Here is a 27,527-nt window from a genome sequence, read left to right as displayed (position 1 = left end):
CCAAAGCAAAGTGGAAGATATGAGAAAGGTATAATATAATACACTATATATGGTTCACTTGTACATAAAATGTCTGTAGAAGTGTATGTTTTTAATATAAAGTTTAAATATATTCATTCCTAAATTAAGTATAATTGTATTTAATTGAGATTGAATGCTGTTAGTGTCACTCCAGTCCTAATGCTTGGGTTTATACCCATCCTATGTAATTTGAAGGTTACTGATCTGAAGGATTCTGATGGACTAGGCTATCTTCCTTTAGTGTGTGGATGCTTAAAAGGATCTTTTGCTATAAATTCCATATTGACAATTAATCTGTCCACAGGAGGCGAATTCCACTGGAACTACTGCTAGCACTGGTGAGAACCCTAATGTAGATGTGCTGAAAGCAAATTGTGTGCAGGATTAGCCACACAGCCTTACCTACACTAGGATTCACACCAAGTAGGCAAGGCTATGAGATAAAATTCATTGTTTTAGAGAGGCAAAACCAACCGCTGGAGTCCCATACTTGAAAATATTATGCAAACATTTAGCCTATAGCAAAAATCTTATCAACTGTGAAGAAACTATCAATCTGGAGGCTTTGTTATAGTAATGTTGTGCATCTAATAGTTTTTTCTGTGCATATGCAACCCAGAAACCAGATACAATTAGGTTTCAGGTTTGCTAATTGTTGGTAGTAACACTCTGCTTATAGTCAGAAAGCTGGCAATGAATCAATGGCTTCTGATGAGATTATACACCTAGAAATACCATTTCAGTGTTCTATATTGTATAACAAGAACACCCAGTTAGGATTATGTGGCACATTGGAACTAAAAGTTTACAGATTGTCTTGTCATCCTTTCCTGCTCCTGAGTTGGCAGTTATGCAATTTGTGACTTTGACCAAGTCCACTTTTCCTATTCTCATCCAAGTGTTAACTGGCCTGTTTTTACAGCCAGTGAAAATTAAAACTTTTACGCTACTTAAAGGAGTACAATGTACAGTCTTGTGACCTCAGTAGTGCATAATGTTTCTATAATAGGATTCTGTGTAAATTATTGGGGGGTGTGGGGCGTTATGTACAGGAGGGAGCAAAGTGGCAGTCAGTGAATTGTTTTGTGAGCATAAATTACTGCTTTACACTTCCATTGCATCTTCCATCCAAGAACCTCAAAATGTTTTACAAAGGTAGAACATAGAATAGTTGCACTGATTTATATTGATTTAACTCCATTGGTAATTTACTGAATCAAACTTACATTGCTATAAACTTCAAAATGAGTGCGCATGCACAGGCTTTATCAGTTTAAATCCATTACAAAACTTACAGTGGAAATGGTACAACTTTTGTGTGCAGACAAGCTCGTGAAATAGGTATTACTATTTCTACTATGGGGAAAACTGAGGTATAGATGCTGGGATTTGCTTCCAACTGACTTCAGTGGAAATTGCTGGGTATTTAGGCTAATTTTCAAGAGTGCTATTTAGGAAGGTAACATTCTTGAAAAACTTTGCCTTAAAGTATGAATGAAATCCCTCTTTAAATGGTATTTAAATTACAAATTTGGCACAAGGACTTGACAGAGGACTATTGAATGCTCCATGTAACTTTTTAGTAAAGCAATCTTTTTTTGCAGAAGAAACACTTAAAAATTGCTCCCCTTTAAAAATGTTGCTCTTGATATCTTCACTTTTTTTAGTTCCTTTAATAGCTGTACTCATTTCCTCCCTCCTCCTGAAATAACATTCTGGACTGACTAATCTTGGTTGTATGGAGGAAACTGGAGACAAGAGCCCCCTGCTTCTGTGCTAAGGCATCAGTAGAGCCACAATGAGTATGTCTTTGCCTCTAGCATGAAATAGTTTGAAATATTACAGGTCTGAGGAGATTAGTCTAATTCTGGCTGTTGGGCTTGATGTGGAGGTGGCTGGGTTGTGTTTAGTGACCTGTAATAGACAGGAGGGCAATCTGGTGGTCCCTCCAGCCCTTAAACTCTGTGACTACAATGAGAAAAGGGTGTAGCACAACTGGAAAGCCTTGTTAAGGTACAGGCTACAATCATTGAAACTGCATTGGTTAGGCATGTTAGACTCTCCTCCTGCCTCCATGCTTTACTGCAGCTAGTTAACATGGCTTTAGATGTTCGATCTTCATAGGGCTTTTCAATTGTTTGAACTAACCTTGGTTAGAAAACTGGCCCTTTATTGATGGGGGGGGGGGGGAAGCGTGTATTTTTAATCCAGTTAAATACAATTGAAAAAGCCCCTTGAAGCACGTCCCTATACAGCTGCCAAAGTTGTATATTGCACACATGAAACAGTGGTGCTGGCCCTAGGGGTGCTGCTGCATCCCCTTGGTTAAAGTAGGAAAAACAGACACCAAATATATATATGGTTTCCATCATCGGCACCTCACTATAAAAATTGTTGCAGAACCCCTGACATGCGTGCTTGTGTGGATGCAAAGCACAGTGCAATGGGCAGGAAGCCCAGTGTGCCACAAGCTCCTCTGTCCATTGGTAGGTTGATCTAACTTTGTAGTGTAGATTGGGCCACAATAGGGCTTTTTATTTGTGCTTAACATGATTGCAAAAAAGAACAGGAGGACTTGTGGCACCTTAGAGACTAACCAATTTATTTGAGCATGAGCTTTCGTGAGCTGTAGCTCACGAAAGCTCATGCTCAAATAAATTGGTTAGTCTCTAAGGTGCCACAAGTCCTCCTTTGTTTTTGCAAATACAGACTAACCCGGCTGCTACTCTGAAACCTATGATTGAAAAACACGCCCTTTTGGCCCTTGAGATGAGACCTTTGCGTTGCTGCTTCAGCTCTCCAGCCACATTGTATCTGTATCAATGGCTACCGCCAAACATTGCTGCAGGTAGATAGATATAGGAAAGAAACGTTCAATTTTCTTGTGCTGATGCCTCAGCATAGAGGCATTAAGTTCACCCCGAACCAACCCTTTTCTCTCCCTCCACTTCCCTGAAATAAAGACTGCATTTGTTTGTGTGCGTCAGTGCAAGCATATGCTTTCGAAGAGGAAAATCATGATTCTATGATATATGATAAAGAATGAATTTTTCCATTTGCTACTGATTCAAAAAAAATGGGGAGGTGGTTTATAAGCAGAGGAATTAGTTGTGGGTTGACCCAGAATAAAAACTCTTCAAAATTCTTGATGAATCAAAGTATATTTTTGTTGTGGTGTGTTTGTTTTTAAATAAAAAAAATCATTTTGGGTCAAACAAAACACTTAGTTTGAGCTGAAATAATTTTTTAATGTTTTGAAGTTTACTTCAATTTTAGTCTTTTTGAGCCAGAAACATTTAATTTCAAAAATGTTGAATTCAGCCTTGAGGCTTTTTGATCACATTAATATAATAATTCAGGCAAACTGGCATGAATTCACAAAACATGTGTTTCTGAATTTGCACTTTTTGCCAGAAACAAAAAGCTGGGGCAGGGAAGATAGAAACTTTTTGCCTACTTCTTGTTGGAGTTTTCACAGCTCTGTTAGTGTATGCAGTTGAGCAACCTTAACCGATAACCGTAAATAGTTGTTTGTACTGTTCCCATAGGCAAAACAAAGGAAAGGAGTGTTGTGAGCCATAGGTGACCTCTAATGTCAGAATGCTGGTACTTCACAGTCATGACCCTGGATGAAAGAGTTGCACTTCCTTAGCTTCTCTAGGCTAAGGGTATTCATGCAGTAGAGAATCCTTTCATCTCACCCAAGCTCCTTATGTGCTACTTTCCCAGCCATTTCAGGGACTTTCTGTAAGCCTTCCTCACCCCTTGCTCATGGCAGGTTCTGCATGTTTGCCATGGTCCCCTCCACCACATGCCAGAGACCGGTCCTTGTTTCTCCTCCAGTCTGAGTCCTTCCTTACCCACCAGCCCAGTTTTTTCCATACAGGGGTCCCTGCTTCCCTCACCACTCCCACTTTCTCCTCCCTCCATTACCTTCTTTGCCCCCTGCCCATCCGTTTTCTACCTCCAGGTCTCCAGTTCCCACTGCTTACCTGCAAATTAGCTTTCTTGCCCCTCTTCCCAACCCCACCAGCCTTCCTTGTAAGTCTCTCATTTCAGTACCCAGCTGTCCTCCTGGTATGAGCAGGAAGCAAGAGGGCTATTAAGCTCTTTTGCCTGCATCACCAGCTTGTCTTTGTTAGTCAGGTTTTTCTGGTGTTCTATTTTGCATCGCAATCAATAGTTCTGGGCTTCCCAGACCATTCCTTGAAGTTGATCACATAGAGCCTTCCAGAGTTATCATATTACAAAACAACTGCCATGAAGTTGAGAGTAATAAAACAAGTCACCTTTTATTTTAAACACTCATGCTGAGTCAGTTTATATTCTATTATGTATACACAGATACAATTTGTGAGTAACATCCTGAAGTTAACTGGCCTTGAATGACACTTGTAAATGACTAGCTATTTGTGGAATTGGAATATTAAAATTAATGTAAAATGTAAATTTTGCAATGCTCAAATCTTAAATTCACAAGGCACCAAGCAATTATCTGTGATTACACTGCAGAACACATCCTGCAGTCCTTATTTAGGAAAGAATCTCTGAAATAGGAGTTTTGAATAAAAGATTTGGTTCCATGAAATATAAGGAAACAAGTATTAATTACGAGACATTCTGGCTTGCTAGTGGTAGCTATTTCATAGAAAATGGATGTTAGTTCTGACAGTTTAGTTTTCCAAGAAAATATTTAATTACAAGGTGCCTCTACTCACAAATGAACTTATGAAAGCCACAATAGTCCTCCCTAGTCGCATATAGTTGTTTGAACTTCTGTGTTTGCCACTCACAAGCACACACCCTGTTTCAGTTAATTGTTCCCATTACTGTAATTATTACAAGAGTTTCCTTAGAGGTAGTTTGACAATGTTTTTAAAGGGACATTGTCAAGTGTTAATATTTTAACTAGTGAATTCTGGTAAAGTACTAGTCTTAGAAATTAAAAATATCCTATTGTCCCCCCATGCACTTGTTAAACAATTCCACCACCATCCCTGCCACACTCTTATGAACGACGTGAGCTATTTTAATAGATTAATATTTCTACAACTAGGATTCAGTAGGCAACAGTTGGTTGAGTGATGCTGTTTCTGCAGAGACAGTTATAACTTTTGATAAAGTGCTGGGTTATTACAAATTAATAATCAGAGCAAAATCACTCCTATATTCCCACAACATTATTCCCAGAGTTGGTTGATACTTACAGTCTTCATTGAAGTTTTAATGGCAACATGTGTGGGGTTGGGGGAAGAGAGCAGAATTTTTGCAATATCAACTCCTTGCTCTACCATTTGTCAGCCTATTCTAATTACCATTTTGAACCTGTACTTGACTGTGTCCCTTTAAAAACACTGCTTTAAAAACAAAATAACCAGAAAATTAAGTTTTGAAATATTGAACTAATGTTTAATGACTATAATAAAAATAAGTTAAATAAGTACTCTTCATGATTTCAGGTAGTTCATTTTTAAAAAGTTCATTTCGCAGCTCAGAGCACTTTTATTCATGTTTAAGAGGGAGGAAGATATGGTTGGAATCTCAGCCTATTATGATTCTGGGTTAGAGAGACCGTTGGAACTGTAGACTGATAAGAAAATCCTGGAGCAGCAGTCACCAGCAAGGTTGGGGCTGGCACAACTGCCTGAAGAGATTGAGCTGGAGCAGGAGGCAGGAGCAGGGCTGGGCTTGGCATAGCTGGGTGAAGGGAACAGGTCACAGCAGCAGCAGAGGAGACGTTGAACTCCATCCCAGGGGGATAACTGGGTGTCTGGATCTCTGGGTAAGGATAAGGTAAAAGTAAGCCTGAAAAGAGAGCTTCAATCCTGGCATCTTGGGTCTGTCGCTTGAACTTCATACGACGGTTCTGGAACCAGGTTTTTATCTGAAAAATAAAAATCCAAGAGACTATTGCTAATTTATTTTGCCAAATAAAGATGTGCAATGGTTTTAGAAATGCATTAACTGTTGGCGATCACTGGCCAAATTCTGCTGTTACAACTTTGTGAAGCTGGAGCAATTTCCCTGACTTCAGTAAGACTCTCGCACAACAGTCAAAGTTCCCCAAGGATGCAGTTTCATAGCCAATGTCCACAAGGGAGTGATGTGGCCAGAGCATCATGTCAGATCAGCTTTGACTGCCCTAACTCAATGGAGCAGGTAACCATTTTTCAGCTGAATGAACTGGAGGTGGCCTTTCAGTATGAGATCAAGAGAGACTCAGACCCAGACCTTCAGGATTGTAGCTGAGTGCCTTAACCACTCAGCCACTGCACCTCCTTCATACTACAGTACTGGGATCCATATAAGTACCAACAGAGAGAACCGCAGAATTTGGCCCCTATTTTTCAGCAAACTTAATTCAGACTTAATATGGAAAGAAACCAGTTTACTTCAGAGGAAACACCCTGAGAATATTAAATTGTGCAATCATTGTTAGCCTGGAAATTCAGTTAAGGTTCCACTGTAAAAAAAACCAAACAAACAAACAAAAAAAACACACTTAGATAGTATGGCAGTGTGCAGGAAGCTTACCCAAACATTAACTCTGTTCCATGCTACCCTCTTTCCCTCTCAATGTTTTCTGCTATCACATTTCCTAAATTGATCTTTTGTTCCCTCACCACACTATGCTTTTACCATCTTTTTAAGGGATTTTGGGTTGCAGGAGGTTTGCATTTGTAGATAGGGTAGCTGTGTCCAGCAGCACTTGCATTTTGCAGCATATCTTTGGTGATTAATGAATGTTTTTCTCCAGTACACTCTTGAATAATGAAGTGGCCAAATATTTTTAATAGACTGTATGTAATCCTACATAAAGTCACTAGCTATGTGAATTTGCAAACCCAGGTGGACCTTTGTTTCAATAAGACTTTAGTGTGCATTAATTTTAAAATTCAAACTAAAGCTCCTGCATATATTTAAGCATAGGCTCAACTTTAAGCACAACTGCTCCTGCTGACTTAACTGGGCCTAGAGTAGTCTAGTAAAATACGTGTTGGGAGAGTCTGAAAATATAAGCATGCAATGTTATTTGCATGTAGGCTATATGCTGTTCATATTGGGCCAGAGTAAATACAATAAAATTGATTTTAGAGGAGTTGTATCCACTGAAAGCCAGGAATAAATCTGGCTCATTGTTTGTGTTGTCAAATTGATGTAAGAGAGCATGGGGTGACTTTCGATATGCATTTCTGTGGTATAAAAAGTGGAATTTTAGCTATGGTATTTCCAGCTTCTCCAGTGTAATGTGTTTAATTTTCATTGTCTCTTATTGGGGGAGGGGGGAAATTATCTGGTTTTAAGGGTTATTTTTCACTGTGGAGATATTGGGTTCACCCCTATCTCCCATTTAACAAAGTTTGTATCTGAAATTTTTTTTTTTTTAGACAGTTCAGAATTACTAAGTGTCAGACATGTATTTTTAGCACTATAGTGCAACCCCAGACCCCTGCTCTGAGATTTTCTGCCCTGGGTTGTTTGTTTGTTTTTGTCATTTAGTCATTCTTGGTAAGTCCTAAACTCTGCTTTATATTGATGTGTTTTAGACACAACAAATCGTGCATCTTGGCAGCGTTAGACTAGATGTGTCTTGTGGTCCATGCTAACCCTATGGTTCTATCATTCTAGGTGGGGCTCAGAAATTGCAGAACCTACCACTGTTGTGCAGGGACTCCTCGCTTGCAAGCATGGACTTTCTCTGCATTCCCTTCTCCTTCCTGCCTGCTGCTCAGCCCCCCTCCTGACTCCCTTTCCCTTTCTTACAGAGGAGCTGCCCACTGGTTCCCCATGTGATTTCTTGGCTGTTGCTTTCTCTGTTGTGGCCACCTCGTGACCGTAGATGGCCCATGGGCATTGCTGATCTCTAGTCATTATAGATCCTTTAAATCTGAACACATAACTAGGACTTGAAACGATCAAATTGTGCCCAATAGCTAGCCTGTATAAGTATGTATTCCTGTCATGAGTACTCGTCCTCTGTCCCATTCACTTTTTGTAACGCCCATTTGTAACATCTTGTCAAATTAGATTCTGATCTTTTCGGGACAACCTATCCGCTTGTGCGGTGACTAGGGGATTAATAATAGCAATGTTCTGGAGCAAGCATTGACACTATGAGGACTCCACATTACACAAGTGGCGCTGTATAGGAGACACCTAATCCCAGACAGGCTCAGGCGCGTTGAATTAAGCGGGGGGAAGGCTGAGGGTAGAATCCATGTAGGGCTAGTACCGGCCTTAGCTAAGGCTAGTGGAGCTCCAGCCGAGGGACTAGAAAAGGGTTTACAGGAGATCCGAGCCCATGACACTCTCTCTCGCACACTCTTGGCCTCGGTCACAATAGGGGAGCGGCTTCGCGTGAATATATTGTCGCCCCCCGCCCCAGGGAACAGATGCTCTCCTGAGGACTAAGCCTGAGCGGCTGGGCACTCCCAGTCCCGCCCGGTTTGTCCCTCACCTGGGTCTGGGAGAGCTTCAGCACCTTGGACAGCCGCCGCTTCTCGCTGGCCCCAATGTAGCGCTGCTCGCGGAAGCTCCTCTCCAGCTCCTGCAGCTGCGAGGCCGAGAACTTGGTGCGGGGCCGCCCAGCCTGGGTGCCGCAGGAGCTCTCCAAGCCGCTGCCTTCCCCGCCTGCTTCTGCCTCCGCCTCCTTCGGGCTGGACGCGGCGCTGCTTGGGCCACTTTCCTCCTGCTCCCTCAGGGCAGCTGGAATAACGGGAGCAAGGCGTGAGGAGAGAGACCCCCACGACCCAGAGCAGCCCCACCCGCAGCCAGGAGGGGACAGCCTCATGCCCCAGCCGGCCCTGGGCACGTGGCATTCATTATATGCTGAATTCAGCTGGCCAGGGGACACTGACATGGGGCCTCCATGTCCCACCAGAGCCCTTCTCCCCACGCCTGACCTCTACCACGGAGGACTCCTAGTGGCCTCACCACCCGCAGGCCGGCTCAGCCCAGCCGGTGGGTGGGAAGGCCAGGGCAGCATCTCTCAGCCAGCTCTGGCATAAGCGTCCACATGAACTGGAGTTTAGGGCTCAGCTTCCTTAACATGTCTCTGCCCCACTGGGGTCCCCCTAGCCTGCCGCCCTTCCATAGAAAGAGACTGCGATTGTCCCCTAGGCTCGGAGACCCTTTTCTCCCTGGCCGGGACCGACTAGGATCCCGCCCCGATGACTCTTTCTCTTGCCCTACTCCACACGTGGATGGGCAAGGCTGGCACTCACCTTGGTCTCCCGGACTCCGCCGGGCGCCCCCAGGCGGCCTCTCTCGGCCCCTAGTGCTTGGCCTGGTAAGCGCTGGGTTTCTCTTCTCTTGATCGCCGCTGGCGCGGGCTCTGGCTACATTCTTGGGCAGGGACTGGTCGCCCCGCGGCGGGTGGTGCGTGGAAGACACCCCACTTGCAGGTTGGGCTTTCTCATGGCTGCTCTGAGCGAGCCACTCCACCGAGAAAGACCCCTTCTCCATCCTCCGTGCCCTTTGCCCCTTAGAGCTCTTCCTCGCCACAACAGGCCGACTAACCATCCCCCTGGGTCTCCAAATATTTAAAGCTCCTCCGCGACGTGATTTGAAATGGCCCCAAAGCATCAAATGAGGCCGAGAACAAAGGATCCCATTGAGACCCTTTAATCTCCCCTTTCAGGTGATTGTTACATCCGACTAATCTCTGAACACAGTTGTTAACAGAACTCAAGGCTACCTGACCTGGCGCCAAGTTCATCTCGGAATCACCCCCTAATGATACAGCTGGTAATAATTACATCAGGGCCTGCACTTTTGTTTTACTCACTCCAGCTACTGCCGCGTTTGAGCTATTCGATGATTTTAAATCTTTATCTTCGACCATCAAGAACAAAGATTCAGAAAGTACTGTTTGAAGAAAGCTTCCAAGACGCTGCCCCATGGCTTGCCACGGAGCTGGAAATACCCACACTGTCTGCTCCCGTGCTTGCAAAAGTTATTTTACCAGCAAAGGTAAGGTAATCCTGGAAAGGGTTAGAGCAAAGCAGACGCACGGGCCTGGGCAGTAGGTAAACTTCATCAAGAAATTAAAGTTGAAATATTCTTCCCATTATGTAGACAGGTTGTCTAAGGCTGTAGGATATACCTGGCCAGAGGGGAATAAAACACAAGTGTTTGTTGTTTGAACTAGGCGATGTGGGGAACGTAGTTTGATGCAGGTTCCTGTATTCTTACTGATCTTAAAGTATGGTTAAATATATGGCAAATATATGGTCTTACCTACACATTTAAGGCTTGTTCTCGCTTCTAGAGAAATCTATCACTGAAGTCGTGTTGACCTTAGTAGTGCAGAGCAAGTTCCTTCATTAACAGAAGGTCAGAAACCATATCACGCGTGTTCCTTTGTTTGGCAGCATGATCTAATTCTTTAGATCCTCTTGTCGGCGGACAGCAGAGGCAATTAATTTATTGTGATCTTATTTTAGAATTAAACCGGTCAGTGGGGGAATATGTGTCAGGGCCTTGGGCAGAAAAGAAAGGAAACCCTGAGGAAGTAGCTGCTGGTTTCGAATCTAACCGTCAATGTCTGGAAGAAAAAAAAAATTAAGAGAAAAGAAACAGGGCTGGTGCATTTCAAAGTAAACAGCCCTAATGTTTTTATAAAGTAGATCAAAGACAGGGAGTGTAAACTCTGTTAAAGAGGCAAAGTCTGTTAAGGGATGATTCAGATAAGAGTGAGAAAGAGCCACTTTTTACAGTCTGAAGTGCGTCTGGGACAGCAGAGTCCTTAGCCTCGGCAAATACTAGCTCACACTTTTACAGGTTGTTTCAGTAAACAGCCGCCAACTGTATGAGTTTATACAGCCCAGAGATAATGAACTAGCTTATGTTCTTCCACTCCTCCAAGCTGATCTGAACATGTTTGAGATATGTTAATTCTTAGACTTCAAAGGATTTTTGTCAGCCTGTTATGAACGGTACTATATTTGCATTGAGATGGTGAGAGTCCGATAACTCCACCCTCTGAGATGTCTGTTCCCCCCGGCTTTACGCAATTTCCCAGCAAGGCAGTGGCTTTCTCCCCATATAATATAACGCGCTTCACATGATCTTGTGCTTAATGCATTACAGCCTGACATGAGTCAGCAACTTTGAGACCTCTCTGTGACTACCCACCCTGAATACACTTCACAGTTAAATCTCTAGTTATTTTCCCACGGTTCAGTAATATGGAGAAAACCCCGTCTAATTATCTAATTACTAACTCTGCTTATCTTTCTCATCAGCACTGCATATTCTGAGGTAATAAACATGCTGCAAAAGAAAACAAAAGATAGGCCTTTTTAAAATGTTGATGCATTTTACAAAAATGTTAATTGAGCAAATGGCTAGGGACCCTAGTTCCATTTTTGTAGCAGCATATTCCTTTCCTATTGCACTGAAACTGCAGGGTGTGGTGATTTGTGGTAATATTCTCTTGGCCAGTGCAGACAAGGGTAGGGAAGAGCCACGTTATAACCTTTACACATTTATAACACATTTATTAGAGCATAGGCTTTTTATTATGCTCTGATAAATGTGTTAGTCTCTAAGGTGCCACAAGTCCTCCTGTTCTTTTTGCGGATACAGACTAACAGGGCTGCTACTCTGAAACATGTTATAGTAAACTGTTCTACAGAACTAACCATAACCCTCCTCTGTAAATAATCCCTAAGTGGAAAAGGCCTCAAGGTCTATAAACATATATCTATATTAGACCTGGTCAGCAGTTTTTTGTGTTTAATTTTAATTTAAAACAATATTAATTTTAATGAAATTGGTGTAGACAATTATTCCCATTTTTGACATTATCTCTATAGATATGTTTAAAAAGTAAGGAGAAAAAACTGGCTATGACCAAATAGCATGTTTTTATTAGTGACGGGGTGATCTTAATCCTCGTGTGATAATATGGAGTAATGGCTATGGGGGAAAGGAGTGATTTGCCCACGAAAGAAATGTTAACAATATATTTTAAAATAACATAGATCCCAACCCTGTAAGCACTTACACTTGCTTAACTTTGCACCTGTGTGTACTCCCAGTCAACTCAATCCACTACTCAGGTGAATAACTGTTTGCAAGGTTAAGACTTTGTGGCTAATTAATCAGAAAAAAAAAGTTGATGTACAGAGAATGTAAAATAATTTATAAACTGAAGCAAGTTTTGAAAATGTTAGTGGCTGGTTAGACAAAATGATATAATCCAGTAACAATGCAATCATTTTCTTCATGAAAATCCAACAATTCACTTAGGGTGGGATCCACAAAGGACTCAGGTGCTGCAACTTTTCCTCATAGATGCTCTGGTTGTACTCTGGTAAATTCATTGACTTCAGAATCCTCCCAATTTACACAAGTGTAAGAAAGTCACTTAATTAAAACTGTGCCATTTCTACTGCACTCCTATTTCTAAGCACACATGAACATACACCGCACCAGGCCTAGTGCAACTCAAAGCACACATTACTTGTAATGAAATAGAAAATGAAATCTTACTAGTACGGTGTACTAATATTATCTTTGTTTTGTTATATGCACACATGCTTGCTGTATAAAGTGTACTACTCTGCTATAACCTTGTCATCTTTTTTAAAAAAATACTTTTTTATTAGTCTGAATACCCAAAATGAATCTTCCCTTAAGAATTTGGTCTAATATTTCATTTGTTTTGATTTATATATTTCACAATACAAATGAATCTTGGGGCTTTTTTTGTTCATGTTACAAACTTTGACTCACAGGTGAAATAACATTGTTTCAGGCTGATACTATATGAACTTTATTTCTGGTAAGCAAGTCAAAGGAAGCCATAATAATAACTACCACAAACAAACTGGAAGGCGTGGGCAGGGAAATCAATGGAATTTACTGTGTCTACTGCTTTGGGGTAAATACTCAACAAACCTAGAACAAGGGAGGAAATATACATCAAATGCTTTGTATATTATAAAAAAGGCTTTATTTAAAATACAGAACCAAGCTTAAGGCAAAACTCCACATTTTGAAACTACTTTGATGAGGTAACTAATCAGTAAACTGCTAAGATGCTTTAAGTAGACACCTCATGAAAGGAATCCCAGTTGAAGCAGTCATTGCTACTTTGTGTTTTTAACAATTAACAGTTGTCAAGTGTTGTGATGAAACAATGTCTACCTCCAGTATTCAGTATCATCTGTATACTGTATAACAACAAAATTAAAATAGCACAAACTGAATAAGTGTGTGGAATGTACACCGCTGTCCAGGTGACCTCCCCGAGGCAATGCAGCTGAGAGCTTACTATTGTGATCTAAGGATACCCTTTTATAATGGAGATCTCATTAAGGTGCTTAATACTAAGTATTGCTCTGCTTCCTTCATGCTATTTCAACTTCTCTTAATGCAGGATATATATTGTGATAGTAGTAAGCACTGGTTTTGGTCATTGCTTTATTGCATCGTTTGGTACAGTTGCTCTTTGGCATTGCTAACGTTATGGAATATAGTCAAGATCCCAGCTGAACTATAAATTGTGACTATATTGTAACAGGGTCCTCTGATTTAGATGTATTTGTATCGTAGATGGGCCATCGCCTTGCAGATCATGAGAATGGCATTATGAAGCCATGTCAGTTTATAGCAAGAATACATTCTACCTTCATAACAATTTTCAAAGGTGGAAATAAATTTAATTTCACAATTGCAAAATGTGTCCTACAGAAATGAATCAAGGGCCTAATTTTCCATTGCCATCCACCTTGTGTAGTCATTTGGATCACTGTAAAATGATAGCGTTTTACACTACTTTACATTGGTGTAAATGACTACATAGTTGCAAAGCAATAGGGAATCAGGACCAGAGAGGATTTTCAAGTGGTTAAAATAGAGGAGGCTATGTTTGACCCTTTAAAGATGTACTCCTAAGAGGACTGCTAATACCAGCCAGTTTCTGGCCCTGAGTCTTTAAATCTCCTACCCTGGTGTAACTTGTTGGAGTCAATGAAAATCAAATCAGTTGAGTAAAATCGAATAAAGAAATCAATGAAGTTACTCTGGAATGAGATTGGTGCAATGAAGTGGAGAATCAGGCCTCCTAGCCTAGCTGTGCTGCCATATGCTGTGCAATGTAGGCTGAGTGTACATGGTGAGACATAGTGACTTTATGGAGATAGAAAGGAAAAAAAGGTGTGTGGGTTGCAGAAGCAGTTCTTTTCTGCAAAATTGCTATTGTTAAGGCCTTGTCTACACTAAAAATACTCTGCTGGTATAGTTATTTCGGCAGAACCCCTAGGGTAGGTACCACGTACACTGACAGAAGGTGTTATTTAAATAAAGAGTGTGTGTTCCAGGAAGTGGTGGACATATAATTCATTATAAATAATTTATCTGATGAATTTTGACTCTCCTGTTTGCAGAGTGTCTCTCAGCAGATCACAGTATTCTTGAATTTATTCATTGTTCCAAATCATTTGCAAAAACATGACTAAAAATAATTTGTGACCTGTAGCAGGGTTAGATAAAACTTGATCCCATCTGAGCCATGTTTACATTATAAGTTCCACTGGAGCTAAACCTGTTGGCATCTACAGGTCCAACAATTCATAGAGTTGACAAGGCCTACTTTAATTTAGTGGGCATTTTGCCTGAATAAGGACAGCAGAATTGGCCCCATGCCATAATTACCATGAATGATAATGGATGTTTCGCGTGTGAGGTTCTGTGTAGAGAAAGTTTGCCGAGAGACAATCTGTTGTCAAACAAATAATAGCACCAGCAAATAGTGTGAACTCTTCCTCCCAACTCAATTTATCTTAACGAGATTAGGGCTGTTTTAATGCTGCTATTCAGATTGAGGTCTGGTCTACAATAAAACGTTAGGTTGACCCAGCTGAGTCACTGAAGGGTATGAAAAATAAACCCCCTGAGTGACTTAGGTAAGCCAGCCTAACCCCTTGTGTAGACAGTGGAAGAATTATTCTGTCTGCTTAGCCACCGCTTCTCAGGGAGGTGGATTACCTGTGTTGATGGGAAAAGCCCTCCTTGAGGTGTAGGTAGTATGATGTGTCTACACAGAAGTACTACAACCACACAGCTGCAGCTGTGCCACTGTAGCTTTTCAGGTGTAGACAAGCCCTGAGAAACAAAATCCAACAGTAATGAGTTACAGAACATTTCACTGTCAATGGGCCATACATGTGTTACTTTTGACAGTCAGCCTGGTAGACTGTCAGATCAAGGCATGTTATTTGGGGACAATAGAGGGGAGTACTTCTCACATTCCTGGTACACTCCCATACTTGCAGAACTGTGGAGGAGCAAAAGCAGACCATTGGGTCTCCATGTATGCAATAATCAGGAAACAGGTCTGCTGTCTCTATCCTATATCACTTTAAAAAATGATGCCAAGAGGACTGGGGATCCGTGTGGGATTGTATTGCTGATGGCCCTAACCTCCATAGAGCCACACAGGTCTCAAGTTTGGGACCCTAGATTCCCTGCCACTTTGATGAAAAGCAAACCCTGCACTCAAAAGAAGACTTCATTAGAAAACCAGCAGGCTAGATCCTGGCCCTCAATATGGCTGCTGTGCACCAATCTGCTGGTACAAAGCTGCTCCTAAGCCATTTTAGCCAGTTATCTGAATAGGGCTAGCACCTCCTCACCTGCACACAGGACTTGGCTTAAGGAAGGGGTGTGTGGCTGTGCTTTTGAAAATTTGAGCAGCTCTGAGGTGGCTTTACCTAGTAGTGCCAGTGAGCTAAACTAGTCCCAAGACTGGGAGAGCAGAGGTAGCATACGTTCACCTTTGTCTTACTTTCATCGGTGTCTGTACTGAGTAGAGCTGGCGCCAATGCAGGATTTTGGATCAGTGTGTCCGGTCCGCCTACACGGCACGTGAAGGTGTGATTGTAGAGCAGGTGGGCATACCTGTGCTATGTGCCAGGGTTTATACAGCTAGCACAGATAACACGAGTAGGGAAGAAGATATGGCACAGACTTCAGTGAAGATTAGCCACCTCAGTCCATACCCAGGGCTCTGGCAACCTTGCAGTGGGGTGCTTAGCCCACACTGAAGCCTGAGGTTCACTATTGTTCCTTGCGCGGCTAACTAGATTAAAGCTAGCAAAGGTTGCCTACCTGCAATACAGTCTCACCTTCACTTACTGTACAGATAGGCCCTAAACAGTCCTCTACACAGAAGTAGCCTTAAAAGGGGACAGTATAGCCCAAGGTCACTATTTGAACTTGACCAATACACATATTTTAAAAGCCCACTATTTTCATATTCTGAAGTATTGGAAGTCACCTTTTAAACAGATGAGAAATGAAACGCACTACAGCTGGCTTAAGGAGACTCACCGAATAAGCAATTTAAAAGCGTTTGTAACGGCACAAGTTACTATGCATTTGAGAGTAAAAGCAAAATAGAGCAATTAAATCCTTAAAGTCAATCAGATTACCACCTATGGCATGTACACGTATTTGTGTTGGGGGTGAGGGTGAAGACTGTTTAAAAATCAAGTCTAATTTACAAAGGAATGTTAGCTTCATCAATAATGCTTTGTTTATTTGTTGTAAAAGTCACATCCACAAAAGTGTTGATCATGGTGATAATGGAAAACACTTGACTTTTAGAATGATGGGTTGTGTTCATTGTTAGATTAATAGGCCTGCATACTTTTGAACTTTTCCAAATGTCAATGGCAAAACTCTCATTGGGCTATCCTCTCCATCCTGTTTACAATGCAGGGGAAGCGCATAATGTAGGCCTGACTCTCCTACTAAGGGTACCTCTAGATTCAGGAGGAATTTCTCAGTGGGCTCAGAGCCAGGATAGCACAAGGAGTATGATGCAGATGTGGAAGGGCAGCAAGGAGGTAGAGTGTGCTGTACTCTGGCTATTCTTAGCTGGCAGATGATCCTTGGAAACTTGCCAGCTGGTGCAGGCTTGAGAGTCCTGAGGTTGCTCTAACCAGTACCAGATGAACAGAGAATCAGGGAACTGTACCTAGTGCTCTGATGGCTCCCACTTTGCTGTGCCAAGTGTAAAGCCAATGCAGCATCTAGGACACTGCCTTAATTGGAGCAGGATCTGGTCCTTAGAGACAACTTAGAGAGACTTAATAGACTCTATTTTCCAAAATGTAAGTTTTAATTTTTAAATAGTGTTGTAAATCCCTCCGGATAGGAACCTTGATATCACAGTGGTGGGCACATTGAAGATGCATATGTACAGGGATCATGTTTCCCTTTAAATCTGTACCATGCCAAGCACTCTGTCCATGATCAATAAATAATTTCTTTGTTAATTTGTATTACGGTAATTATAGGCTCTGAAAAATATCCATGCCCCATTGTGGTAGACATTGTAATGAATAATAAATGGCAGTTGCTAGCTCTTCGAATTGCAAAAAAGCTGTCATAATGTAACAGTTTTCTTTTAGTACACAGCCAAACAAATCAAACTGAAATAATAGCTGCAAGAGAGGTGTGAGCCTCAGCCACAATGTTAACATGTGAATATTTAGGACTTGTCTAGATTAGGGGAATTTGTACCACTATAATACATCTATGTAGATCTGTACATAAATCAGTGCAAACCCCTAATGTAAACACATTTTGCTGGTGCAAAACAAGTTTACCCCAGATTTCTCTAGTGTAGACGTCTAGATGCCCTGACTTCTAATAGCTTATTTGTTGAAGGAAACATCAGGACAGCCAGAAACTACTAGCAAATGTACTTGTTTGGTGAAGCTCAATGCAAGCCTCAATACAGCCTTGGCAAGAACTGGCACCTGGTCTGTCAGCATCACATGCCTAACTATGGCTTCACACCCTTGATGGACGTAGATACACTGATGTAACTTTTCAGTGTGGACCAGACCCTAGTGTGTGCTAGCTTGTCTCCACAGATGATATTGATCTATTAAAAATACTCAGGGGAAGGCAGTATTCCAACCCCTCACCCCCAATATTTAAGGCTATATCTTCATTGCCAAAAAATAGTGTGTGCGTTTTGTTTTGTTTTTACAGCAAGACAATGAATAGAAATGAGTTATCTTTCTGTAAAATACTAGTGGAGACAAAGCTCTGTAGTTTTTACCATAATGTAGCCAAGTGAGGTCAATCCCAGGATAGGGGTATGAAATTCTCACTCCTGCTACTGCCCGCTCAGTTCCACCATGGCAGCAAGGGTGGGAAAGCTAGTGAAAGAAGGTGTCACTGTCTGCCAGCATGTTAACCACAATGTTGTTTGGAGCCGCTTTAATAATTAATGGATTCTTTAAAAATAATATTAAAATCCATTCTGAGAATGTGCCAACATATTCTCAAACATATGTAAGTAATGCCCACCCCACCGAGATACATTGAGAGCATTTCTTTAAGGAATTGCTCTGTGGCTGATAGGGAAGAACAGATACAGTATAACTTGATGAGGCAGTTTCGATGGTGACAGCACTTTACTGGGGTAATGTGGAAAAGCCTATGTAACTTACTGGGAAATCAAACAAGACTTCCGCAGGCAGCTTGCATTTTCATGGCTTCCTCTTTGTCAGCTTTTGTAGATGTCTTGACTGGATGAGTTTGACCTTGCAATGTGTCCTGTTCGCTGTGCTCCACTGCTTTATTGAATTGCATCTGGTTTATTTTTTGCTGCATAAAGCCTTTTGTAACAGTGCTAAGTCATGTCACTGAGACATGGCTAGTGATCTTCAGTAGAAAAGCTATTAATGGACTAAACATGTGCACTGTGGTTTGTGAAGCGCCCTGTGGCTCAATTGAAATAAAACGAACATGTGCACAAATGGTGCATTCTGCTTCACTAAGGGCAAACCCTGCTATTGCTTGCATTGTTTTAGAGCTTCCCTGAATAGAGAACCAGTGTCATTCTGCTGTGCAAATGAGTATCATGATAATGGGAAAGGAAGGCTTTTTGCTAACACTAAATAATTGACTTTATTAGAATTACATTTAACACCCCCCCCACATAAAGTGAAATCTAAACTCAACCCTCTTGCGTGTCTGCATTTTGAGAAGTCATTAACTAAATGATCACATACGATCTTTTCTCCACAGATCCCCTGCCTTGTTCAGTAAATAAGTAGTTAACCAACATTTCTTCTCATTCATTGTTTGCCCCATACCTGTTGAATACACACCATCCAAAATGTACTGAATACAAATTAATTTCCTAATGGTCATTTGGCTCCAGGTGTCTTACATTGGACCCCTGCCACCCAGAAGTGAGGAACACACAATTAGTGGCCAAATGTGAGCATTTTGATTTTAAGTGACTTGCCCAGCATCAGGAAGGAACACTGTGGTGGAGGCAGGGATTGGCTCCAGTTCTCCAGGGCAGCATTCAACTGCCTTAAACATCGAACCCCCCTTTCTCTTCCTACTATCCCCCTCCTCATTCCCTGCACACCTGTGACTCTGGGTGGGGGTTTCCAGTGCTGCTGGGACTGTGCCACCCCTGCTGCTTTGCTGCTGGGGCGGAGGGAAGGGGCTTGGAGCCCTCTGCCGCAGTCCATCCGCTCTCCGAAGACCACCTGTGGACTGCCTCCACTTGGTTACCTGCCTCCACCTATCCAGCCTGGGAGTGCAGCAGCAGAGATTCTCCAGCCTCAGAAGCACTTGTGGGTACACGTGCCCCCCCCAACCTTCCCAGACTTTCCTTTCCCTGACGTCCTTCAGTTTGCAGTGGGCTGGTGGGCCTCCCCCTGCTTGCTGCTTGCTACTTGTCTCACCCAGCCCCCATTTCGTTGTTTGCAACCTGCCCAGCCCCCTGCCCATTGCTGTTTCTTGCCCTCCTAGCCCTGCCCAGGATGTCCCAGGGTATGGTATCTCCTTTCTCCAGCCTTCCCTTGCTGCTTCCCTTACTGCTTGCTCCCTCCTGCCTCTGTGCACCTGTGCATTTCTGTGCTTGTGAGACCCCGCCCCCAGCAAAGTTTATTTGTTATTCCATTCACTGCACCCCTTCGTGCTTACATCTGCCCTTCACTCTCAGTGAATCCGCGTCCTCCCCCCCCCATGCAACTCCCACTTTTTTTTACTTGTTTCACTAGTCCTCCAGTTTCTGTTTGCACCCTCCTCCCCTCACATGCAGCTTAGTGCGGGATGGGTGGGTGAGGAACTGTGAGCCTCTGTCCCCTCCACCTCCATGTTTCTATTTATTATTCCTATTCTGTTCTCTGGTGGCTGATCCCATCACCTGACTTTGATGGTGGACCCTGACTTGGCCAAGCAAAAAGCTTCCACTCCAATGGCTTTGTCTATGGGGGATGGCGGGGGAGACCCCTGGCCACCATTGTTGCCCCACCTAAGGTTTCTCCCCCATCCGCCCCCAGGGCTACCAACATCTCTGCTAATACCATAAACGCTCGCAACAGCATAGGGCAGCAGGTGCAGGCAGGGACTTCACTGCCAAACCTCCCAACAGCACCATCCAGGGAGCCACCTCAGCCAGCAGAAAGGTCCAGGGGAGGAAAATGGGCAGGAGCCCAGACCAGAAGGTTACTTCCATGGCGTCAGCCACTACTAGTATGGCCCCACCATTGGCTGCAGCTCTCCCTCCCCCTGGTGTTCCTTCCACCAGCTCAGGAGAGGTTTACTCCTCAGCCTCCAGAGCATGGGCCCAGGTGGCCCTGGCCCTGCCTGCCACCCCATCTGATGCTGCCCACCACTCCCACTATTGCTGCCACCACCTCCTCTACCGTCAATGGCAGCCAAGGGGTCTTCCCCACCCTGACTAGGAGGCATAGGGTCCATTGTCTCCTGGTGGCTGCCTTGCTCTGTGTCAAAACCTACATGCAGCTATTGGTCCAGGTGGTGGGGTCCTTGGCCATTGTGGCAGCTTCCAAGCTGTATGGGAAGGTTGTCTTCTTCCTGGGATCAGAGGTGATGGAAAAAGGCATCTCAGCGGGGGGGGCATCCCCATTTGAACACCTGGAGGACCTGGGTGTATTGGTGGTCCTCAACTCCATCCTGCCCTTCCTCCAAAAATTGCCCTTCTGCTTCCTCTCTCCACTTTGGGGAAGCTGGTTCCAACCATCAGCTCTCTCCTGCTGAGCTGTAAGGACCCTACTCTCTGTCACATCCTCTTGTTCCTCCAGCAAGTTACCATCCAGATGCCAGTGGTGCTGTATAGTGGAGGGAGCTTGGAGAGGTCCTTCCAGGTTCCACTCAGGGAGCCTTATGCCAGGTCCACTACTCATCAGGGGAGGCTCGGTGCTTCCTCTGTAAGGCTTCTGGGCACCTCCAAAGGGGCTGTCCTTCAGCCCAGCCAGGAGGGATGATGGGCTCCCTGATGCTTGGAAGGGTGCTGGCCCTGCTACTGCTGGCAACCCTACCTGCCCGTTTTCTCCCTCAAACCATTGATCCCGCTTGGGCACCAGGGGTGGCCTCCCATCACACCAAGCTGAGTGGATGGGCCCCTGCTGCTGATAAAATCTATCGGGTGAGGTCCCTGGAGGAGGGGGTAGCTAGGACATCCAGGAGCTCAGGAGAGGGCCCATCTCAGGAGGAGAGCATCTCCCCCTCTGCTTCCCCATCTCCATCCCCCCTAAACCCCAATCCTATCACCTTTGTCCCTGGACCTTTCCCCCGTCAGCCGACCCTCCAACAATACCACCAAGGAGGGCTGGGTACTATTGAGGGGGAAAGCTCGATAAACTTAAGTCACTGGCCTAGCACCTTGCCCTTGAGGGTAGGGAGGAGGCCTCCTGTAAGATCTCTGGGGGGGCCACTGCTGGACTTGAATCCATGGCCCCCAAGAAAGTCTAATGGGTGGAACTGGCCAAGGAGGCTCTGGCACCGGAGGGGGCCAATACTGTCCCCTCCTGGAGCCCTCCTGGAGGAAGCATTAGCGGGAGACCCCCTCCCCACCTTTCTACCATCTGTCTCCCCATTCTGGCAGGTGGGGTCTCTGAATGAACGTCGAGGAGAGCAAGGCTCTGGCCCCTGTAACCCAGGAGGAGAACAACCCTTTGCCTGAGGGCCTCAGACTGGGTGCTGAGTCCATCATGGCACCACCTCCTCCTTCCCCAGCTTACTGCCTGAGGTGCTGCCCCTGCTCGCATTCCTGGGGCATCACCTCCCTTTTCCACCTATCCAGCTTTTGGCTACCAAGCTGGTTCCAGCAATGGCCGGTGCCGAACAGCCACGGTCAGAGCCTTCTAGGGCTCCAGGGCACGTGCCCCCACCTTCCAAGACAGGACAGTGGCTTCCAGAGCAGCTGAGGGGCCCTGAATCATAGAATCATAGAATATCAGGGTTGGAAGGGACCCCAGAAGGTCATCTAGTCCAACCCCCTGCTCAAAGCAGGACCAATTCCCAGTTAAATCATCCCAGCCAGGGCTTTGTCAAGCCTGACCTTAAAAACCTCTAAGGAAGGAGATTCTACCACCTCCCTAGGTAACGCATTCCAGTGTTTCACCACCCTCTTAGTGAAAAAGTTTTTCCTAATATCCAATCTAAACCTCCCCCACTGCAACTTGAGACCATTACTCCTCGTTCTGTCATCTGCTACCATTGAGAACAGTCTAGAGCCATCCTCTTTGGAACCCCCTTTCAGGTAGTTGAAAACAGCTATCAAATCCCCCCTCATTCTTCTCTTCTGCAGGCTAAACAATCCCAGCTCCCTCAGCCTCTCCTCATAAGTCATGTGTTCCAGTCCCCTAATCATTTTTGTTGCCCTTCGCTGGACTCTCTCCAATTTATCCACATCCTTCTTGAAGTGTGGGGCCCAAAACTGGACACAGTACTCCAGATGAGGCCTCACCAATGTCGAATAGAGGGGAACGATCACATCCCTCGATCTGCTCGCTATGCCCCTTCTTATACATCCCAAAATGCCATTGGCCTTCTTGGCAACAAGGGCACACTGCTGACTCATATCCAGCTTCTCATCCACTGTCACCCCTAGGTCCTGACTCAGTCTTCAATCTGATGCCAAGGTTGCAGATGTCCAATCCATCCTAGCACCCAGGCCCAGTATCCTAGAGGAGCCCCCTGCATCTGCCCAGGTGACCTCTATGCCAAGTGAGGTGGTGCTGCACCCTGGTGGCTTAGCTGCCAGGGATCTTTATCCACTTCTGACCCCTCCCTTCCACCTCCCAGGCTGTGGCTTCCCCTGAGGTTGTCCTCTTTCCTTTCTCAGGTGGTGATCCTTGGGAGGTGGTTTTTGTACTCCCTTTCCTTGCTCCATTCGGGGCTGATGTACTCCCTCCGCCGCTCCTGTGTTGGGAGCTCAGGTGGACAATGCGGAATGGATGATGCTGTTCAGGGGTCAGTTACCACTGAGGAAGGGGTATGCATAGTCATGCTGTCTGGAGTGGCTCACAACTGTGAGTGCCAATCTTGGGTCAGACTGTCAGAAAACAGGGCAGGCACCCCCAAACTGGTGGTATATTCTATAATTAGATTCCACAAAGCCAGTAACAATTGTGCACTCCTGAATCACTATACAGTACCAGTCTTACCATGGAGTCCCAGACAGTCCTCTTAGGCACTCCAGCCTGTCTTGCCACCCAGACAAACTGAACTTTGTGATTAAAAAGGTTACTGAAACGCAAAATCACACCACATCAAGTTACTCCCAGTCCCAAAGGATCAGTCACTTACCCATATCAGTTGGTACTCTGGATCTCACACCAAAGACAGTGCTGACAGCCAGTTCTGTCGTAAACTAACAATAGGTTAATTAGCTAAGAATGAGAGTTATTGAGAGGTTAAAGCAGGTAAAATATAATAACGGGTGAGTCAAAGTTTGTAAGTCCAAAATCATAGTGGTTGATGTAATACACTGCTAGTTTCCCAAAAGTCTTTTCAGGGAACCTCGATGTTTCTGGGGAGTTCCACTTTGCATTTGGTATTTTCCCTGTAAGAGTCCAAACAGTCAGAGAGATACCTGATCATCCCTTGAAATCTATTTTATAGCTTCTCTAGAAAATAATTTGAACACTGTCTTTAACCACCTGGGTTTTGATGAGTAGGAAATGCAGACTGAGTCTGTGAATTCCCATCGTGGAACACAAGGCCCTTGCTTTGAAGTTAGCACTCTTCTTCATTTACATTTCCAAGGCACCATTCCCTTTTGATGGATAATTTAATTACAGGGATATACACAATGTAAAAGGTAATGTAATTGCAAACAACAATCCTTCAATAGTTTTCATGAAGTTTACACATCAAGTACATTCTCATCTTAACACTACCACAGACTTTTGATCTAGGGTTAACTAGTTACAGGGATATACAAAATGTAATGGGATAGCAATCAACAGGTTATAGATCAGTGAAGACAATACCATTAACATTTCCTTTGAACAAAACTAACACTCAAGTGAATTGGCCTGATTACACTACAACACCTTTTGACACTCCTTTGGTTTCTATTAGCACATGAGTCAATTAGCCTGCAGCCCTGTCCTGAGCTGGCACCTGGGCAGGGACATGTGTCCCAGCATGCCCTTGCCCTTAGGCTGCAGAGGTGCTAAGAGGACCCAGATGAAGCACAGCTGGGAGTCTCTGGGCTTGATTCAGGAGGCTACAGAGTTCTGTGCCTCAGACACTTTGTGGGATGAGCTGTGCCAGTTCCTGGCAGACACATAGGGTGACCAGATGTCCCGATTTTATAGGGACAGTCCCGATTTTGGGGTCTTTTTCTTCTATAGGCTCCTATTACACCCCCACCCCCATCCTGATGTTTCGCATTTGCTGTCTGGTCACCCTACAGACACATGTGGCTTCAGGGGAAGGTGCAGTTTGCTCTCCAGCAGTGAGGGATTTCAGTTTCATCCTCCAAGCTGTGAGGGCCTTGATGGGGGAAGGCAAGAGGACCAGGAAACAGGACGCCAGGCCACAGTCTACCAGTGGGCCTGCAGTTTCCACGATTCCCTGATTGCCTTTGGGATCAAATCAACCATGGATTGCTGTGTTGCTCGGTGGGGGCAGGTGGCATTCCTGGCCATGAGGATCCTCTACCTCTCAGATGAAACCCACCACCTTTGCATCACTTCACATCAGAGGCTGTAGGGTGAGTTTCCACAGGTGCCAGGTACTCTGTGATCTTCTTGCAGGAGACTTTCACCAATCCAGATACCAAAGCCAGCTGGAGGCTGAAAAGGAGAGATGGGATGTACTTCAACCACCTCATTGAAGTTTTCGGGTGGGGGGTAGCCACCCTATTTTCCTCAGACCTACAGCCCAAGGTGCTGAGGGCTGCCAAGGCCATGCCAGGATGCCTGCTGTACCTCCGGGTCTGTGTGGAGGGGCTAACTCTCGACCTGGTTAACACATATACCCTGATATCAGGCCCAGAGTGGGTGCACTTCCATGGTGTCTGCCTTACTTGGCACTTTGGATCAGCCCCACTCCCTGCCTGAACAGACTTGGCCCCTCAATAGGTTTGCTGGAGGGGTGGTTGGGCCAAATTTGAGTGGTGGTGGGGGCAATACACTGAAGTTTTGCCCTGCCTGAACGCTGGGGGGACAGCCAACAGGCCAGGGCAAGGAGCAGGCTCGCTTTCCAACCTCACCCTCCAGGCCTCTTCATCCTGCAGGCAGAATCCAACCCTCATCCCACAGGGACCACCCACACTGCAGTCAGGGCCCAACCTCCCATCCAGGGCCTCTCACCCTAAGGAAAGGGGGGGCAATCTCCACAATGCACAGGGCTCCAAAATTATTTAATTTGGCCATGGTGCTTGACTTTATGCTCCCCCAGTTGAAAACCTTGGCCATGATACGTTATTTCTGCATGGGATCTTTCCTACATAAATGCAGTTGTTAGAATTACAAGGCCTGGCTCATTGTTCACACCAGTGCAAAGTGTGTAATGTTTTGAGTGAATTGGCTGTACAGTGCATTCAGTTTGTCCTGTCCATTTAGCTTGAAGGATACTGAATGTTAATTAAGATATGAATGTTTTGGGAGCTCCTCTGGGATCTCTCCACTTTTCCCTTTATTCTCTTCTTTGGAGTGAGCCTATCACTGCCCCTCCTGTGTCAGGGAGAGAGAGTAATTACAGAGAACAGTGAGCCTCCTCCTTCCCCAAAAGAGGAACGTGCCCAGTATGCTCTAAGAAAATAAAGGACTGAGCTCTGTGATGTGGTTGGTATAGGCTGGCTTCTACTAGTATTGCTTATCAGATTTTTTTAAAGTGCTCCTGGCAGAATTGAAAAAGAGTTAGAGGAGTTATAATTGCCTTTCACCCCAGTTATATGAAAACTAGTACAGGCACACTTAGAAGAAATTTGTTTACAACTGTGAAAATGTGCTAAGAGGAGAAAGCTTGCATTCAATTAAACAGTTAAACACTGTTTCTGAGAAGTGAAACACCATTAAAATCAAGTTTCAGAGTAGCAGCCGTGTTAGTCTGTATCAGCAAAAAGAAAAGGATGACTTGTGGCACCTTAGAGACTAACAAATTTATTTGAGCATAAGCTTTCATGGGCTAAAACCCACTTCATCAGATGCATGCAGTGGAAAATACAGAAGGAAGATAGATAGATATAGATATATACACACGGAGAACATGAAAAAATGGGTGTTGTCATACCAACAATAATGAGAGTAATCAGTTAAGGTGGGCTATTATCAGCAGGAGAAAAAAAACTTTTGTAGTGATAATCAGGATGGCCCATTTCCAACGGTTGACAAGAAGGTGTGAGTAACAGTAGGGGGAAAAATAAGCATGGGGAAATAGTTTTACTTTGTGTAATGACCCATCTGTGTCTTTCTGAGGGGTTGGAGCAAATGCGGTTGTATCTTAGAGCTTGGCTGTAGACAATGGATCGTGTGGTGTGGTCTGGATGAAAGCTGGAGGCATGTAGTTAAGTATAGTGGTCATTAGGTTTCCGGTATAGGGTGGTGGTTATGTGACCATCGCTTATTAGCACTGTAGTGTCCAGGAAGTGGATCTCTTGTGTGGACTGGTCCAGGCTGAGGTGGATGGTGGGATGGAAATTGTTGAAATCATCTGTCCACATATCTATTCAGGGGACACCATCATAGGACCTAATCACATCAGCCTCACTATCAGAGGCTCATTCACCTGCACATGAGAGACAAACACCTACAAGATCTCTATCAAGCGTTCTTACAACTATAATACCCACCTTTTGAAGTGAAGAAGATTGACCGAGCCAGAAGAGTAACCAGAAGTTACCTACTACAGGACAGGCCCAACAAAGAAAATAACAGAACGCCACTAGCTGTCACCTTCAGCCCCCAACTAAAACCTCTCCAACGCATCATCAAGGATCTACAACCTATCCTGAAGGACGACCCATCACTCTCACAGATCTTGGGAGACAGGCCAGTCCTTGCTTACAGACAGCCCCCCAACCTGAAGCAAATACTCACCAGCAACCACACACCACGCAACAGAACCACTAACCCAGGAATTTATCCTTGCAACAAAGCCTGTTGCCAACTGTGTCCACATATCTATTCAGGGGACACCATCATTGGGCCTAATCACATCAGCCACACTATCAGAGGCTCGTTCACCTGTGCATC

The 27,527-nt window shown here is 44.4% G+C and overlaps 1 protein-coding gene across 1 annotated transcript; it reads right to left on the bottom strand.

Moving 5' to 3' along the window:
- Nucleotides 1–5,533: 5,533 nt before the first annotated feature.
- LOC140915357 (uncharacterized) lies at nt 5,534–9,606 on the bottom strand. Its single transcript, XM_073354945.1, has 3 exons — nt 9,246–9,606; nt 8,480–8,727; nt 5,534–5,905 (listed from the first exon to the last, which is right to left on the bottom strand). Exons 1-3 carry the CDS (start codon nt 9,604–9,606, stop codon nt 5,534–5,536), a joined length of 981 nt encoding a protein of 326 aa, XP_073211046.1.
- Nucleotides 9,607–27,527: the final 17,921 nt, after the last annotated feature.

This window comes from Lepidochelys kempii, chromosome 7 (genome assembly GCF_965140285.1).
Source record: "Lepidochelys kempii isolate rLepKem1 chromosome 7, rLepKem1.hap1, whole genome shotgun sequence".
Lineage (NCBI taxonomy): Eukaryota > Metazoa > Chordata > Testudines > Cheloniidae > Lepidochelys > Lepidochelys kempii.
The sequence above is the reverse complement of the archived record's forward strand: the minus strand, read 5'-3'. Positions and strand labels throughout refer to the sequence as shown.